General features: G+C 47.8%; 2 protein-coding genes across 2 annotated transcripts in view; one reads left to right on the top strand and one right to left on the bottom strand.

Annotated features, from left to right (window-relative positions):
- Window positions 1-1,256: 1,256 nt before the first annotated feature.
- scp2b (sterol carrier protein 2b) lies at window positions 1,257-9,723 on the top strand. Its single transcript, XM_072438462.1, has 5 exons — window positions 1,257-1,374; window positions 4,607-4,691; window positions 6,366-6,495; window positions 6,677-6,756; window positions 8,871-9,723. Exons 1-5 carry the CDS (start codon window positions 1,355-1,357, stop codon window positions 8,964-8,966), a joined length of 411 nt encoding a protein of 136 aa, XP_072294563.1. The 5' UTR covers window positions 1,257-1,354; the 3' UTR covers window positions 8,967-9,723.
- Window positions 9,724-12,009: 2,286 nt separating this feature from the next.
- dnah10 (dynein axonemal heavy chain 10) overlaps window positions 12,010-18,624 on the bottom strand; it is a 170,517-nt gene continuing 163,902 nt past the window's right edge. Inside the window, exons 76-79 of the mRNA XM_072439315.1 lie at window positions 18,112-18,279; window positions 15,726-15,906; window positions 14,356-14,501; window positions 12,010-12,216 (exon numbers count right to left, since the gene is read on the bottom strand). Coding sequence (XP_072295416.1) covers window positions 12,070-12,216; window positions 14,356-14,501; window positions 15,726-15,906; window positions 18,112-18,279 — 642 coding nt within the window. The 3' untranslated portion in view covers window positions 12,010-12,069. The remainder of the gene's footprint in view (window positions 12,217-14,355; window positions 14,502-15,725; window positions 15,907-18,111; window positions 18,280-18,624) is intronic.

The following is an 18,624-nucleotide window of genomic DNA, read 5'->3' as shown; positions in this document are numbered from 1 at the left end:
TCTGTTCAACCTCTACATGCTGCCGTTAGGTCACATGACCTATCACAATGATGCAGACGAGTCAGATCTATGTTTCACTGTCGCAGGTGAATATGGACCATTCACTCTGTCACTGCATCCAACAGATCAGTGTGTGGACCGGACTCCTGCTGGTGCCAGAGGGCCTTCTGCTGGTGCCAGAGGGCCTTCTGCTGGTGCCAGAGGGCCTCCTGCTGGTGCCAGAGGGCCTCCTGCTGCCCTCTGCTGGTGCCAGAGGGCCTCTTGCTGGTGCTAGAGGGCCTCCTGTTGGTGCCAGAGGGCCTTCTGCTGGTGCCAGAGGGCCTCCTGCTGGTGCCAGAGTCAGTGTGTGGAGGCAGAACAACTTTCTCCAGCTGAACTCAGACAAGACTCAAATCATCGTCTTTGTCACAGAAACAAAGACAAAGTGTCAGCGTCACCTCCAGAGTCTCGCTCTAAAACCTACAAACCAAGTTATAAATCTGAGGGTAATAATGGACTCAGACTTGAGCTTTAACACATCAAATCAATAACATCAGCAGCTTTTTACCATCTAAAAAACATTGACAAAATCCAAAATATAGTGTCCAAACCAGATTTGGAGAGACTTATCCATGCGTTTGTCTCCAGTAGATTAGACTGTAACGGTCTCCTGCTGGTGCCAGAGTCAGGACTAAACATGGACCGGCCTCCTGCTGGTGCCAGAGTCAGGACTAAACATGGACCGGCCTCCTGCTGGTGCCAGAGTCAGGACTAAACATGGACCGGCCTCCTGCTGGTGCCAGAGTCAGGACTAAACATGGACCGGCCTCCTGCTGGTGCCAGAGTCAGGACTAAACATGGACCGGCCTCCTGCTGGTGCCAGAGTCTGTACTGTCACTCTTATTATTGTGCTGGGGAATGATATACTTTTATGTAAATAGAAGAGATTACACCTGTTTTTGCTCCTTTACTGTATTATGTTATTGAATATTTTAAGTCGCTACAACTTCTCAAACAGAAACTGGTAAACTTTAATATGTATTTTATGATATAAATAAGTCCGTGCTTGTTTAGATTGTTATAATGTCTCGTAATGTCTCATATTGTAGAGGCTTTAATCATCCAAATAAAATAACAAAAAATAACAAGATTTAAAAATAATAATAAAATGCTGCGCTTGCCTCGCGTTTCCGGATCACGTGCTCTGTTCTGACCACGTGATCAACGGGAACCCGGAAGTGAACATTAGCAGCAGCAACACGTCTGACACCGTTAGTACTGTCCTCTTCCGTGTCCGGGCTTCATCTGCTCCTGCCCCGTGTCCTGCTCCTGCCTCGTGTCCGGCTCCTGCTCCTGCCCCGTGTCCGACTCCAGAATGCCCGCGCCGCAGTCCCGGTGAGCCGTGAGGTCATCCACACCACACGTCACAGAGGTCAGGGAACTGCCGCTAACCCAGAGCTCTATGTTTAAGGGTTATCATGTCTCTTGAGTTTCCAGTTATTTCTAAAACTCCTTGTCACAAAAAACATTCATGAAGTTTGGTTCTTTTATGACTTTATTCTGGGTTAAAAAAGTGACCAATTCTCCTGGGTCAAAAATATACAGCAACATGAATCAGTCATTTTGGCTCACACACGGCTCTTATTGTGATTATGAGTGACAGGTGGTGACTTCTGAGCTCATTTAAATAGGATCATTGGACAAACGCTCTTAAACACTCATAAACGCTACAATGGGAAAGTCAAAGGAGTTCAAGGATCTGACAAAGACAATCATTGACTTGAACAAGTCAGAAAAGTCACTGGAGCCGTTTGAGCAGCTGCAGGTCCAAGAGCAACAGTGAAACACTCGTCCATGGCCTGGTCAAGAGGTCAAGGGTCAACCCAGAACCACCAAGAAGCAGATCTACCAAGAAGTAGAAGCTGCGTGTCCACAGTCAAGCGTGTCTTGCGTCGCCGTGGCAACATGGACTGAGAGGGAAGCCCTTCCTCCAGAAGCAGCTCGATCACATGGACGAAGAGAAGACCTTCTGGAACGTTCTGTGGTCAGACCAAACAACAAGCTGTTTGACCACGATGACCAGCAATATGTTTAACCCCAAGAACGCCACGCCTACCGTTTAACACACGCCTACCGTCAAACACACACCTACGTCAAACACACGCCTACCGTCAAACACACGCCTACCGTCAAACACACGCCTACCGTCAAACACCATGCCTACACCTACCGTCAAACACCATGCCTACTCCTACCGTCAAACACACGCCTACCGTCAAACACCATCCCTACGCCTACCGTCAAACACACGTCTACCGTCAAACACACGCCTACCGTCAAACACACGCCTACCGTCAAACACACGCCTACCGTCAAACACACGCCTACTGTCAAACACACGCCTACCGTCAAACACACGCCTACCGTCAAACACACGCCTACCGTCAAACACACGCCTACCGTCAAACACACGCCTACCGTCAAACACACGCCCACCGTCAAACACACGCCCACCGTCAAACACACGCCCACCACCGTCAAACACACGCCCACCGTCAATCACACGCCTACCGTCAAACACACGCCTACTGCCAAACACCACGCCCTGAAATCATCAGCCCGAAGGTTGGGTACAGTTGGGTCTTGGGCACAGTTGGGTCTTGGGCACAGTTGGGTCTTGGAGACAGTAAGGGTCTTGGGGACAGTAAGGGTCTTGGGGACAGTAAGGGTCTTGGGGACAGTAAGGTCTTGGGGACAGTTGGGTCTTGGGGACAGTTGGGTCTTGGGGACAGTTGGGTGTTCCAACAGGACAATGACCCCAAACACATATCAAAAGTGGTAATGAAACGGCTAAATGAGGCTCAAATGAAGGTTTTAGAACGGCCAAAGTCCTGACATTGAGAACACGTGGACGATGCAGAACAAACAAGTCCATGTCAGAAAGTTAAACACATTTAACTGAACTGCACCAATTCTGTCAAGAAAAGTGGTCAAAGATTCAACCAGAAGTTTTCCAGCTTCTGGATGGAAACCAAAAGCGCCTGATTGAAGTGAAAATGGCCAAGGGACATTTAACCACATTTAACCACCGCTGTAAGTATATTTCTGACGCAGCAGATTTGGTCACTTTTTCTGTTAATCCATAATAAAGTCATAAAAGAACCAAACTTCATGAATGTTTTTTGTGACAAAGAAGTTTATGTTCCAATCTGTCGATCAGAGAAAAATCTGAGTTTTAGAAATGACAGGAAACTCAAGAGGTGTGTGTGTGTGTGTGTGTGTGTGTGTGTGTGTGTGTGTGTGTGTGTGTGTGTGTGTGTGTGTGTGTGTGTGTGTGTGTGTGTGTGTGTGTGTGTGTGTGTGTGTGTGTGTGTGTGTGTGTGTGTGTGTGTGTGTGTGTGTGTGTGTGTGTGTGTGTGTGTGTGTGTGTGTGTGTGTGTGTGTGTGTGTGTGTGTGTGTGTGTGTGTGTGTGTGTGTGTGTGTGTGTGTGTGTGTGTGTGTGTGTGTGTGTGTGTGTGTGTGTGTGTGTGTGTGTGTGTGTGCGCGTGCGTATATATCCTGCAAATAGTCATCTGATTGATGATGAGCTGGAAGAAAGTTGTAAATAAGGCCATCTGACTTTGTATTGATTGATTTGTTCAACAACTAATTTTATTTGCAAGTTTTATTTAAAGATTTTTAAAAAAAAAAGTGTTTAAAAGTTAATTTGTTAAGAGTTTTCTTTAATAGAATGTTTACAAATACATTTTAAATAAATAACCGTGTTATATCAATGGAAAATATTGAGTCACTTTCGTGTTTTGCTATGCAACTATGAAATTGCTATACAAATTTCGAAAGCAGCACCGCTATACAAGTGAAAATCCTTAATCTGAGCCCTGATTTATATCTTTATATATATATATCTATATATCTATATATCTATATATATATACAGATATATCAGTATTACCCCAAATCTCTAGTTGAGTCTATAACAGAGGGCGAGAGGTGAGGATCGTTCTCAAAGTCTTTTTATTTGATGAAAACATCAGCGTGTTCTGAGAGTCGACCTCGCACAAGATTTAACTGTTTTATAAAGTTGTGGCTTGGGTCTGATAAAATGGCCTGAAGATTGTTTGTACCAGTCCAGAGATAATCAGAAAGTACACAGAAAGTACACAGTGACCCATATGATAATTAGGACACAGAAATATAATATAAATGCATGACAATCATTTGGTCAATATTCACTCCGGAGGTAGAGGAAGTGCTGATTCTTCTTTTTTTTAATTTGTATTTATTTAAAGGAATGTTATATATTTTATACTCTCCTCAATATTACACAGGGCTCTGTATAATATACATACATATGATATAAATATATATGTTTTGCATATCACCACCCCATCTGTAATTAAAGGACATGCGTTGGACTTAATCAGGGGACAAACCAGCACAAACTCACTGTCCTGTCTCTCTGTGTGTGTCTGCTCTGGAGACAAACCAGGACAAACTCACTGTCCCGTCTCTCTGTGTGTGTGTGCTCTGGAGACAAACCAGGACAAACTCACTGTCCCGTCTCTCTGTGTGTGTGTGCTCTGGAGACAAACCAGGACAAACTCACTGTCCCGTCTCTCTGGACAGGATCGCTGCCGTCAGCACCAGTGGAGGTCTGGAGGGCTTCAAGGCTCACGCGGTGTTCCAGGAGATTCAGAAGAAACTGCAGGAGGTCAGAACTTCTACTTACATCATGTCCAGTGCTTCAGCCGGGTCAAAACAAGGACATTTGGCATTATTTCTATTGTTATTGATCTTAAATATGTTCATCTACTTCTGCTTTGGGATTTTGCTAATGTTTTACAATTTAAATAATAAGGTTTTCAAACAGAAGAGCTTCACTATTTACAGTGAAGGTATTTAAACCGGCCATTACAAGTTCTCACAAAGACCGAATCTTTAAAGAATAATCTGGAAATCACATTGTCTGATCCTCTCCTTAAAGGCGGTATGGACGATTTTTCGGCGATTTGAGAACGCAGGCGGAAGTGCGCATGCGCACTCCCCCGTGCGGACCGATACAACACACACGTGCGTTTGTTTATTAGCGCAACGGAGCGCATCGCTCGTCTCCTGTAGATTTCTGTCCACTTCTGCGTCAGCTCGAACTGTCTTTCTCCGTCTTCATTTTGCCCCGTACACTGAGGGAACTATATTATGATAGATCCATGCGCTTAGGCACGCGGAAACGTCGGCACGACCCGCAGGCGGCTGCAGGTGAGCGATAGGTGCGTTTTATGATTGATACATGGCAGGACAAATGATTTATCCACGCCACGAGGAAATATGATACAAAAATTTGCTGAAAAAAATCGTCCATACCACCTTTTAATACAGAGCAGTCGTCCTGTCCCAGTGCAGAAAAGACCCCAAAGCCTGATGTTTCTCCCCCCAAAGCCTGATGTTTCCTCCCCAAAAGCCTGATGTTTCTCCCCCCAAAGCCTGATGTTTCCTCCCCCAAAGCCTGATGTTTCCTCCCCCAAAGCCTGATGTTTCCTCCCCCAAAGCCTGATGTTTCCTCCCCCAAAGCCTGATGTTTCCTCCCCCAAAGCCTGATGTTTCCTCCCCCAAAGCCTTATGTTTCCTCCCCCGTGCTTCACAGTAGGGGTGGTGTTCTTGGGATGGTCCTCTCCATCCATCTTCTTTCATCCGGAGCCGGGTCGCGGCGGTAGCAGACTAAACCGGGACTCCCAGACTTTCCCCTCCCCAGACACTTCCTCTAACTCCCAGGCCAGCCGAGACATAGTCCCTCCAGCGTGTCCTGGGTTTTCCCCGGGGTCTCTTCCTGGTGGAACATGCCCGAAACTCCTTTCAATGTGGAGGAGCAGTGTCTCTACTCCAAGCTCCTCCCCCTCTCTCTAAGGGAGCACTTACCCACCCAGCGGAGGAAACTCATTTCAATCGCTTGTGTCTGTGATCTTGTCCTTTCGGTCATTTCCCAAACTCGAGACCATAGGTGAGGGGAGGAACGTAGATTGACCGGTAAAAACATATACCCGTATATCGCTGTATCGATATTTTGAACACAACCCTAGTCCACGGGGATACGGCCCCATGGCATTCCTTCCCTGTGAGAACAGACCCAGACGCTCACTGTCGAGGGCCCAGGCCTGGTTTCAGGGCGGGGCCTTGATTGTTTTCTATCCATAAGATGCTTCTAAACCGTTGAGACTTGGAGACTTAAGTCTTCCTCTCGTTTTCAATGTCTGTTGTGATCAATCTCAATTAAGATTCGATCGATTGTACAGCCCTGAATGTGCAGTACACCACTTCTCCACTTTCACACTTTCCACCACACTTTCTGCTGCTGAGCTCTTCTCTTCTGAAACCCGCTCTCTTGTGGCAGGAGGGGGAGAGCTTTGTGAAGAAGATCGGAGGAGTGTTTGCCTTCAAAGTGAAGGACGGGCCGGAGGGTCAGGAGGCCGTCTGGTATGTGGACGTGAAGAACGGCAAGGGCAGTGTACACAACAACACAGGTGAGCCCGACCGGAGAGCAGGGTTATTCCAGGGGCCAGAAGGAAAGGAAAACTGTACATCTTTACATCAGGCCATATAGGATTAGATATAGATTGCATCAGCTGATATTGTTGTCTTGAGACTGGTTCTACTCCTCTGATCTCTCTCTCTTTCTGTCTCTGTCTCTGTGTCTTTGTGCAGGAGAAAAAGCTGACTGCACCATTGCCATGTCCGACGCTGACCTTCTGTCCCTGCTCACCGGCAAGATGAACCCTCAGACGGTCAGTGCACACTACTGTCCAGTCAGACCTGTTCACCACATTCTACAGTTCAGTTTGGGATGTGTACCACTACGACGGACCGGATCTGGACTTGTAAAAACGTTTCAGTTCAGGTCCAAAAAAAACGGAACCCCGGTGATTCGGTTCTGGACTCGTATAAAATATAGCGCTCAAATACTATATCCTTTTTGTTCTAGAATGTAGACCATCTTAAACCTTCCATTGATCGCGAAATTCGCGCTGGAAACGACGTAAACACTGACATGCGCCGCCGTCAATAGCGCACACGGACCATAATTAGCGACGCACGCGTCTTCCGGGCATAAGTTGAAGCCGGCGAAATAAGTTTAAAGATGCGAGAGACGGGAGCGCCTCATACGTGTGAGACAGGAGCGCCTCATACGTGTCGAGCTGCGCGGAACCGTGTATCCACATGTGAACATTGTACAGCAGCCGGTAAGATCGCTGGCTTTATCAGAACTGTTTTAAGCTGTGGCCGCCGCGTGCGATGTTGTGATGGTTAATGTGCTGCGGGCGTCGTCGCGGGTTAAAGGGGCGGGGTCAGCGTGGGGTCTTGTCTGGGTCTTTGGTCTGGGTGTAAATATGAATGAAATAACTTAAGTGTTATGTTGTGGTGTGATGTATTTGGCATTAAGTAAATACAAAGTAAAGTCAAAGTAATATTGCTTAATTGCTGCATTCATTAATTGGAGTTTATATTTTGTAATAGTATTTTGTATTTGTATTCTACAGTTGTTAAATATGATCTGGTGTTTAATGCTGCTAATATGATGTATTATTTTGATTTGTTGTGTAAAATATTTTCATATTCTACTTTTGATACTGCTATAGTACTATAAGTTGATGCTTTATAGTGATTCAAGTCGACTTTTATGCTAGTTTTTGTAACTCTGTTATTTTACACTGTGACTTAATTATTTACACTGGTGTATTGTCTGTTTGAAGGTTTTTACCTGACTTTTGATGCCAATGGATCTGAACATTAAAGATGGAAATGTGTCTAAAGATGAAACATTGTATCAGATGAAACGGCTGCTTTGACCCTTGACCCAGACTGACCCTGTCAACAATACTCGACATGCTCTTGTTGTTGATGTGTGTTAACTGTTAAGCTATAGTTTAGGTGCTAGCTCGTAGCTCGTGATTTGTAAGTAGTAACTTCTGTTAAAAAAACGTGAATAAACCAGACAAGTTGAGTTTATTTCACTGCAGTTAAGCCTTGTGTTTGATAGTCGTTCTTGTTCAAGTGTCTTCAACTTAAAGGCGGTATGGACGATTTTTCGGCGATTTGAGAACGCAGGCGGAAGTGCGCATGCGCACTCCCCCGTGCGGACTGATACAACACACACGTGCGTTTGTTTATTAGCGCAACGGAGCGCATCGCATCGCTCGTCTCCCGTAGATTTCTGTCCACTTCTGCGTCAGCTCGAACTGTCTTTCTCCGTCTTCATTTTGCCCCGTACACTGAGGGAACTATATTACGATAGATCCATGCGCTTAGGTACGCGGAAACGTGGGCACGAACCGCACGCGGCTGCAGGTGAGCGATGGGTGCGTTTTATGATTGATACGTGGCAGGACAAATGATTTATCCACGCCACGAGGAAATATGATAAAAAAAATTGCTGAAAAAAATCGTCTATTCCACCTTTAATTGAGCCAAGTAGCTTGTGTTATGCTGTCATAACATTATGCAAATATGGCCTGGTTTAGGTTCGGACCTAATGAGTCCGGACCTGAACCTAAACCTCTGGATTCGAATCCGGACTTGAACCTGAACGTGGGTTTAGGTGTGCATCCCTAGTTTGAGGCGGTGGGCGTGGCATATTTTACACCAGTGAACATCGTAATTCACTGTTTTTGTAAGAAATAATGTCCTTTCAGACGTGAGATGAGAACGTGCCATGTTCTGTTTCCTCTGGAGCTGAAGACACGAGACACGAGGAGCAGGAAATACAACGTGTCCTTTTAACACAACTAGAGACATGTTTCTGTTGGATTGACCCAATATAGTGCACTCTTACTGTTAAAGATGACACATCAGAGCCAGTAAGAGGTTTGACCTCTTCTTTGTCCTCTTCTTTGTCCCTCAGGCGTTCTTCCAGGGTAAACTGAAGATCACTGGGAACATGGGGATGGCCATGAAGCTCCAGAGTCTTCAGCTGCAGCCGGGACGAGCCAAACTGTGAATGAAGTGCACCCCTCAGCCCAAACATGGGAGGGGCCTGTACAGCCCGGGAGGAGATTCAATCATTATAATATCAATAACATGTTCAAATCTAATCTGGAAGACGAGGCTTCTGTCTTCTCAGATACAAATATAATATGTTGCAATTTATTTGACAGATTCTGAGAAATGTTAGGTCCCAAAGCACTGAAAGGTGAACAAGGTGAAGTGTTTGATGGCCGCTTGTCTCAATAAAGATGTTTCCATCGTCATGGAGACGAGCAGGTGATTCCAGGCCACGCAAACTCCTGACTTCTAAAACCTGCCCCTAGTGGAGGTTTTATAAAGTCCACGGATGGAGCCGGTGTGAAGTGCACAAGCTATAGAAACGAGGCCCCTGGTCTGTGGAGAGGTCGTCTCAACTCAGTTCGCTCTGATCCAGTTACATTTCAAACCACGAAACACCTTTTCTTTTCAAATGTTAAATGTGTCCAGTGTTGACCGGCCCCTGATCACTAACACGATGTAGTTGTGCAGTCCGGACCCTAGAGTCATGCTGCAGGGTCCTGGGGCAGTCTGTCTGGAGCAGGGGCCACAGTGCAGCGCCTGGACACAGCACTACTGACCGTTCTGAAATGACTTTGTTGATATGATCTTTGTATTAATCATGTTTCTTCTGAATGTGGATCTTTGTCAGACTCAAGTGCCTCTGTCGGCTTTTTAACTCCTATTGTAAATTCTGTCCGTGTAAAAGTGATTTTTACTAATTAAAATGTTTCCTGCTCAGTCCAGTGTTTTCACCAGCTGTGAGTCACGTGACGGGAGGAGGGGGCCCATTGTCATATTCTTTTAAGTGCAGTTTTGGATATTAATTTTGGCTGCACAGAACTACAATCATGGCCAAGTGTAAAGTGAAAAAACAAATATGACAATGAAGATCAAGGAAAGAAAAGCAGTGATTGTATTGGCCAATCTAAAATGGCCGTGTGTCACAACTATATCCATATTCTGTTCTAAAATAAATCCACTTAAGCCTGTTTTCCCCTCACTTCTGCTGCTGAAGCTCGGCTGAAGTCTCAGTGTCTTTAGTGTCCTCTACAGGGACACTTGTCCTGAGGGACAAGCTGGAGACTGCTGGTTTGGAGTATGACCTGGCAGAGTGGATCCTGGACTACCTCACGGACCAACCGATGATGCGGAGTACAGAGGACTGGAGCAGGACTTTGTGGACTGGTGTCAGCGGAACCACCTCCTCATCAACGTGGGGAAGACCAAGGAGATGGTGGTGGATTTCCGTAGACGCCACCCCACTGCCCCCTCACCAGTGAACATCCAGGGACGGGACATTGAGAGAGTGGACTCATACAAGTACCTGGGTGTTCATCTGAACCACAAACTGGACTGGACTCATAACACAGACGCACTGTACAGGAAGAGCCAGAGTCGGCTCTACCTCCTGAGGAGACTCAGGTCTGTTGGAGTGACAGGGCCACTCCTGAAGACCTTCTATGATTCTGTGGTGGCATCAGCTCCTGTAGGTGTGGCCTGCTGGAGCAGCAGCATCACAGAGAGGGAGAGGAAGAAGCTGGACAAAGTCATCAAGAAGTCCAGCTCCGTCCTGGGCTGCGCTCTGGACTCGGTGCAGGAGGTGGGGGACAGAAGGGTCCTGGCTAAATTCACATCTATACTTGACCATGAATGTCACCCCCTGCAGGACTCTCTGTCCCCTGCAGGACACTCTGTCCGCTCTGGAGAGCAGTTTCAGTGAGAGACTGATCCACCCTCGCTGTGTGAAGGAGATATTTCGCAGGTCTTTCCTTCCTGCTGCTGTCAGACTTTATAACAAACAATGTTAGTCCTGAACACTTGCAATACTGACCTAACCATGTGCAATTCCGTCATATGTACAATTACTGTCGTGATTCATGTGCAATCCATGTGTCGTCGTGAAACATATTCATGTGCAGTTACTGTCGTGATCACATGCGTGATCACAATGGTATTTATGTTTTTATTTTTATCTTTATTATTTTTTGCCCTCCATCCCTTGTTGGGTTTTGTCCATGGGAGTTTTTGTTTATAGGAGATCTTCTACTGAATGTGTTTTTCAGACTTCCTATAAGTGATCTGTTCTTTTCTTCTGTATCTACCTCTGTATCTACCTGCGTTGCACCAATGAAATTTCCCCATGTGGGACAATAAAGGAATATCTTATCTTATCTTACAGGCCGCTGAGCAGTCCTGCAGGAAGCTTGGTTCTTCTTCTCCTGCAGCTGCTCAGTCTGGGCGTGTTCAGAGGCTGTTCCTGCTCCGCCCTCTAACATGAAACCCAGGCAGTATTTTAATAACACAGAACTCTAATTTAGCAAATTAATTGATGGGTGAAGTGAGACTATTTAAGCCGTTTAGCAGTAATTCCATGTATGATCGTTACGCTCAGTGGGCGGCGTTTGTCTTTGCACATGTTCTCCACATATTGACTCATAGAAGTCACTGTTGTAAGGGGCGTTTACTGTAACGTTGCACCACCTACTTGTCTCCATGGAGATGGTGCTTGGAATGTTCCCCATTATGAAATGAAACTTATCTGCAAAGAGTGCTGCCCGGTGGTGGAGTGTTTAACGCAGCAGCACACATACCAGGCTCCAGTGTCGTGAGTTCCAATTCTGATTGACAATTTACTGCATGTCCTTCCCTCTCTCATCCCCATTTCACGCTAAAAGTCGTCCAGTCTAGTTTATTATTCTAAGGATTTTTTATTAAACTTCAGCAAAGAGAGTTACAGCTCATGTCAATTATAAGTGAAAGCAGAGTGCTGCTGGTGGTGGAGTGGTTAGCACATATGCCTGTGTGGGTTTGACAATTTGCTGCATGTTTAGCCCTAGTCTCATTCCCATTTCAACACTACACTGTCCTGTTGAACAAAAAAGCCTCAAAATAAATAATACACAGCTCAAACTTCATTACTTTTCAAACTGAGGCAATGTTCTATGACTCAACAGGTCTGTGGGAAATGACTAACCTGTTTAAATAATGGATTCATAAATCAAATCAAAGCAGATGAATTCAGGAAGAACATGGCTTTAATTGATAGAAACATATTCAGCTGTCAGTCTGAGGAGGGCTCAGTCAGTGTTGAGACAGAGGCACACGCCCTGCAGCACCCAGTGGGAGAGGTGATGGGTGGTACTCAGGTCGGCCTCAAACACCAGGCCCACCCCCATGGCGTTCCTGCGCAGAGAGGTGGTGTACACGGGGGTCCGCAGGGTCCTCTGTCAGCACAACAACAGATACTGTCAGTCACGTTAGGGAAAGCGTTTTAGTAGAAAGTTCATTGTACTCCATAGTTTATTTACTTTCAACTTCTAGATTCTTTAATAATAAGATAAGATAATCCTTCATTGTCCCACATGGGGAAATTTCATTTATGGTGATGTATGAAAATGTATGTATGATCTTTGAAAAATAAAATTTTGGACTTCGGTTCATGGTGACGCATTCACACGCTGCTGCAAAACTTGGTTTTAAAATCATTGTTTGACCTCCATAATCCCAAAGAACAAGGACGACACAAGTCCTGTAGCACAGCCTGCATCACAAGCTAGCGATGCTAACACAGCTACCATGGCTAACAAACCTGAGAGCAGCGCTCCCTCCCCGCGGGAGCCGAGTTGTTAGCTACCGAAGCTCCGGCGGTGTCAGAGGCTAAACTGAAAGCAACAGGAGTAACCAGAGCATGATGTGAGGAAGTCGAGCAGCAGATTATACGGACGATCTGCAGACAGTGAGGGCCCAGATGGAGGCGCTGTGGGCGCCAGATGGAGGCGCTGTGGGCCAGATGGAGGCGCTGTGGGCCAGATGGAGGCGCTGTGGGCGCCAGATGGAGGCGCTGTGGGCCAGATGGAGGCGCTGTGGGCGCCAGATGGAGGCGCTGTGGGCCAGATGGAGGCGCTGTGGGCCAGATGGAGGCGCTGTGGGCGCCAGATGGAGGCGCTGTGGGGCAGATGGAGGCGCTGTGGGCCAGATGGAGGGGCTGTGGGCCAGATGGAGGCGCTGTGGGCCAGATGGAGGCGCTGTGGCCCAGAGTGACGAGGCTGGAGTCCGAGAACAATAATATGAAAAATAAGATCCTGGATTTGGAGTCCAGATCACATCGACCTGACCTGAGGTTTGTGGGAATAGAAGAAGGAAAGGAAACAGAAAGCTTTTTGGAGATAATTATTCTGAGCTCCTTGATGACTCAGGAAGCCTCATTAGCCTCGTTAGCTTGTGATGCGGGCTGTTTTCCAATGGAGCCGTGGGTGGTCAGCTTTGCTTGTTTTGGTCCCGTGGCGCTATAGGACTTGTGTCTTCCTTGTTGACTCATCTCTCGTCCTTGTTATTTGGGATTAGGTCAAATGATGATTTTAAAACCACCTAAAATTAGGAACCTGTGCAATTCTGGTGGCTGCCCACGAGTCCGAAGGTTCACTGGTCCGAAAATTCAGACATTTTAAGGTTCACTGGTCCGAAGGTGAGTGTCCGCACAGTGGGCTCTCCTCGCCTCCCTTTGGCCTACACACTCTGTGCATAGCCTGAGCTCCTTATCGTATTATTAATGAATGAATTAACTCTGGGGTTAAACTGTTTTCCAGTAGCCGCGGCGCGGTCAAATAGCCCAGAAGTTTCAGGAGCCGCGGCACAAAATAGACACTTCGGTCTTCAAAAGCTGAATTTTCTTTTTGACTACCAATCTTACGGTGATCGGATCACGAGTATTTCTATACTTATGATCAAATGAAGGCACAAAGCGGATGTTTCTGATGTTCCCTTGTTATTTGTATATACACAGTACAACATGGAGCCTCCTGAGAGCAGCTGGAGCACTAAACATGACGAGCTCCAGTGTCTTCTGCTTTGTGCGCATTTTACAGACTGACTACATCCTGATGCCATCTGCACCTTCACTTTAGCCCATGAGGAACTTTCGGACTAGTGAACCTTCGGACCAGCGAACTTTCGGACTAGCGAAACTTCGGACCAGTGAACCTTCGGACTCGTGGGGGTAACCGCAATTCCATCCAACTGAATTTTACAACACTCATAGACATGCACCATTAAGCATGAATAATTAACCGAATAAAAGGTATTTGTGTGAAAGCATTCGTTTGGCTGATGAAATGTAATAAACACATTCATTTTGTGAATCCAAACATTATTGAGGAGAATGAGAATTTATGGGACAGGTATGGGACCGGTATAGGACAGGAATGGGACAGGTATGGGACAGGTATGGGACGGGTATGGGACGGGTATGGGACAGGTATGGGACAGGTATGGGACGGGTATGGGACGGGTATGGGACAGGTATGGGACGGGTATGGGACAGGTATGGGACAGGTATAGGATAGGTATGGGACAGGGCTGTTCACCTGCAGCCTGAGCCGGCGGGCCTCGATAGGGATGATGCGGAGGAGGGGCAGCTCCACCACCAGGACTTTAGGTTTGCTTCGGACCAGACAGTCCTGCTCCATGTCCCAGTCCGCCCCCTCCAGGTACAGGCCGGACAGGAAGCAGCCTACAAAGGACAGAGTCACAAGAGTCACATGAGTCACACGAATCACAAGAGTCACAGGAGTCACAGGAGTCACAGGAGTCACAGGAGTCACAGGAGTCACAGGAGTCGCAGGAGTCGCAGGAGTCGCAGGAGTCGCACGACTGGAGCAGGAGAACTGGGAATACTTTTCTCTTTCTTCAAACAAAATGACGTAGTTTAGTGCAAAACACCCACATCAGGACTAAAGCTTCACGATTTGCAGCCAACAGAGAAATCCAATGTTAAACCAAGTTAAAAGAAAAGCATAGACTGACCCGTCCCAGTGCGTCCCTCTGCTCTTTGTAAGAAGACATAGTATATATATAGTATTGTAGTAGTGTATGTATTTCTGCTGAAATGGTCCATTGCAGATTTGGTACATCTGTTTGCACTTTGTCACTAGTTGTGCCTAAACCAGAGACATTCCTTGGTCTGATCCACCTCTGGATTCGAGCTCAAACAAAACAACATGAGCAGTTCCCAAGATGAACTTTTATGAGTTTGTGAACTCACAATTATTTAGAATTCCTCCTACACAAGGTCAGGTGAAAAGTCTTGTCCAAGGACCAGCATGACATGGCTATGGCCAGAGGATGTTTTCAGAAACCAACCCTCCAGTTAAGACGCCCTCTGGCCTGGCCTGGCCCTCTGGCCTGGCCCTCTGGCCTGGACTGGCCCTCTGGCCTGGACTGGCCCTCTGGCATGTCGCGTGTGTGGAGCAGTGCGATGGTGAGTGTTTGGAAGCGGCCAAGCACTTTCGCAGTTGTGCTTTGCCCAGCTTTATGGTTTTCAACTAATGGGCCCTGGCCAGCTGCAGAATTCAACCCAAACCCGACAAGAACACTGACCACGTGTAAAGGCTGGACATTGTTCAAATGTGTGAGCAACAAATGGTACACGCACTGTTTTGCCTTGTGAAGGCTGAAATTTACTGCGCCGTCCCGAGCCCGACCCGAACCCGACCCGAGCCCGACCCGAGCCCGTCCCGAGCCCGTCCCGAGCCCGAGTCGAGCCCGAGTCGAGCCCGACCCGAGCCTGACCCGAGCCCGACCCGAGCCTGACCCGAGCCCGACCCCGAGCCCATGTAAAATGGTAGAAATTATGCCTGACCCGGCCTGAACCCGTCATGTCTCGGGGCAAACTTTGACAAACTGAGTCTGCGTCCTAGTGACTTTGAGGAGCTGGGGCCCAACAGGAGGGACTTACCCTGGGCGGGGCGGTCCAGCACCTCCTCCTCGCTGCGGTACTTGGTGACCTGGGTGTAGAGTGTGGACAGGTCCAGGGGCCAGCCATTCCTTCTGCAGGCCGTCTGCACCAGAGCCGTCAGGTAGGACTCTGGGATGTGCAGCCCAGACAGCCACATGACCCTGGGCTCCTCCTCCTCCACCTGCACAACAACAAGGAACTATAATGTGCCTATTTCTATGTCAAGGGTCATTGTTCAGATACATTTTATTATCCTTGTAGAGACATGTTACTCCTGCATTTGACCCCTCCTCGAATACAACATAGCAGGACCAGAGTTTGGGTCATGTGTTAGTTTGTATCGCGTTAGAGTACTAAATTACTTTTATAAAGTAACGAGGAACGTGACGCTTTTTTTGCTCCCATGTACTCTAGTACTCCACAAGTTACTTTTTCAAATGAGTAACATGTTAGTTTTGGTCTCATCTCTGCACAATCCTCAGGCTAATATGAAGCTAATATGAGGCTAAAATGAGGCTAATATGAGGCTTATATGAAGCTAATATGAAGCTAATATGAAGCTAATATGAGGCTAATATGAGGCAAATATGAGGCTAATATGAGGTTTATTTGAAGCTAATATGAAGCTAATATGAGGCTACTACTGCGACGTTAACTTAATACAGTGATGGGTCATGACGCTAGGGCTGGTGAGATGATTCTGTCAGTTTTGAATTATGACAATTATATATTGAAAATAGTATTTTTTTATTTAAATTGTGTCAGATAAGTAATAAAATATTCGATTCAATTCAATTTATTTTTGTAATGCCCAAAATCACAACAGCAGTCGCCTTGGAGGGCGACAAATATATAGAAATAAACCTAATTTTTAAAAGAAATAACTGTACAGTTATTTTAAGGGTCCTGAACAGTTTGGCTTCATAGAAATAGCTGGTCAGCCACTTTCCCTGTCGTTCCTTCTCCCGTCCAGACCTGCTGTGACCCCTGTGACCCCTGTTACTCCAATAAAGTCAACTATATTCACTTTACCCGGGAAGTTAGTTTGATTAGAGCAATTAAGTGCTTTAGCTTCAAAGATCGGACTGTATTGGACGACAAGGCGAAGTGTGAAGGACAGAACAGGAGTCGCTAAGTGCACGATCTCATGAGACTGTGAGGCCGAGCAGAGGCAGTGCTCATGGTGTGTGCCTCACCCAGTGATGGTCCTGCTCATGGTGTGTGCCTCACCCAGTGATGGTACTGCTCATGGTGTATGCCTCACCCAGTGATGGTCCTGCTCATAGTGTGTGCCTCACCCAGTGATGGTCCTGCTCATGGTGTGTGCCTCACCCAGTGATGGTCCTGCTCATGGTGTGTGCCTCACCCAGTGATGGTCCTGCTCATGGTGTGTGCCTCACCCAGTGATGGTCCTGCTCATGGTGTGTGCCTCACCCAGTGATGGTCCTGCTCATGGTGTGTGCCTCACCCAGTGATGGTCCTGCTCATGGTGTGTGCCTCACCCAGTGATGGTCCTGCTCATAGTGTGTGCCTCACCCAGTGATGGTCCTGCTCATGGTGTGTGCCTCACCCAGTGATGGTACTGCTCATGGTGTGTGCCTCACCCAGTGATGGTCCTGCTCATGGTGTGTGCCTCACCCAGTGATGGTACTGCTCATGGTGTATGCCTCACCCAGTGATGGTCTTGCTCATGGTGTGTGCCTCACCCAGTGATGGTCCTGCTCATGGTGTGTGCCTCACCCAGTGATGGTCCTGCTCATGGTGTGTGCCTCACCCAGTGATGGTCCTGCTCATAGTGTGTGCCTCACCCAGTGATGGTCCTGCTCATAGTGTGTGCCTCACCCAGTGATGGTCCTGCTCATGGTGTGTGCCTCACCCAGTGATGGTCCTGCTCATGGTGTGTGCCTCACCCAGTGATGGTCCTGCTCATGGTGTGTGCCTCACCCAGTGATGGTCCTGCTCATGGTGTGTGCCTCACCCAGTGATGGTCCTGCTCATGGTGTGTGCCTCACCCAGTGATGGTCCTGCTCATAGTGTGTGCCTCACCCAGTGATGGTCCTGCTCATGGTGTGTGCCTCACCCAGTGATGGTACTGCTCATGGTGTGTGCCTCACCCAGTGATGGTCCTGCTCATGGTGTGTGCCTCACCCAGTGATGGTACTGCTCATGGTGTATGCCTCACCCAGTGATGGTCTTGCTCATGGTGTGTGCCTCACCCAGTGATGGTCCTGCTCATGGTGTGTGCCTCACCCAGTGATGGTCCTGCTCATGGTGTGTGCCTCACCCAGTGATGGTCATGCTCATGGTGTGTGCCTCACCCAGTGATGGTCCTGCTCATGGTGTGTGCCTCACCCAGTGATGGTACTGCTCATGGTGTGTGCCTCACCCAGTGATGGTACTGCTCATGGCGCCTTCTGAAGTGGCCCATCCAGTTGCCCAGTGACTTGAGGGTGTCCGGAGCCAGTCTCTTCCACACAGCCGGGATCTGTCCATTAAACAGAGCTCGGGCGATCTCGTCCAGTTCACTGCTCATGCCCACCTCTCCTGCCAGAGCCTGCACACAGCACCCGCTCAGGACCAGTGGTCTCTCTGCACACAGCACCCGCTCAGGACCAGTGGTCTCTCTGCACTCGGCACACGCTCAGGACCAGTGGTCTCTCTGCACACAGCACCCGCTCAGGACCAGTGGTCTCTCTGCACACGGCACCCGCTCAGGACCAGTGGTCTCTCTGCACACGGCACCCGCTCAGGACCAGTGGTCTCTCTGCACTCGGCACCCGCTCAGGACCAGTGGTCTCTCTGCACACAGCACCCGCTCAGAACCAGTGGTCTCTCTGCACTCGGCACCCGCTCAGGACCAGTGGTCTCTCTGCACTCGGCACACGCTCAGGACCAGTGG

Source organism: Eucyclogobius newberryi, unplaced genomic scaffold (genome assembly GCF_026437365.1).
Source record: "Eucyclogobius newberryi isolate DKJ021-1_F unplaced genomic scaffold, fEucNew1.0.hap1 SCAF_9, whole genome shotgun sequence".
Classification (NCBI taxonomy): Eukaryota; Metazoa; Chordata; class Actinopteri; order Gobiiformes; family Gobiidae; genus Eucyclogobius; species Eucyclogobius newberryi.
This window is presented reverse-complemented; position numbering and strand designations above follow the sequence as displayed.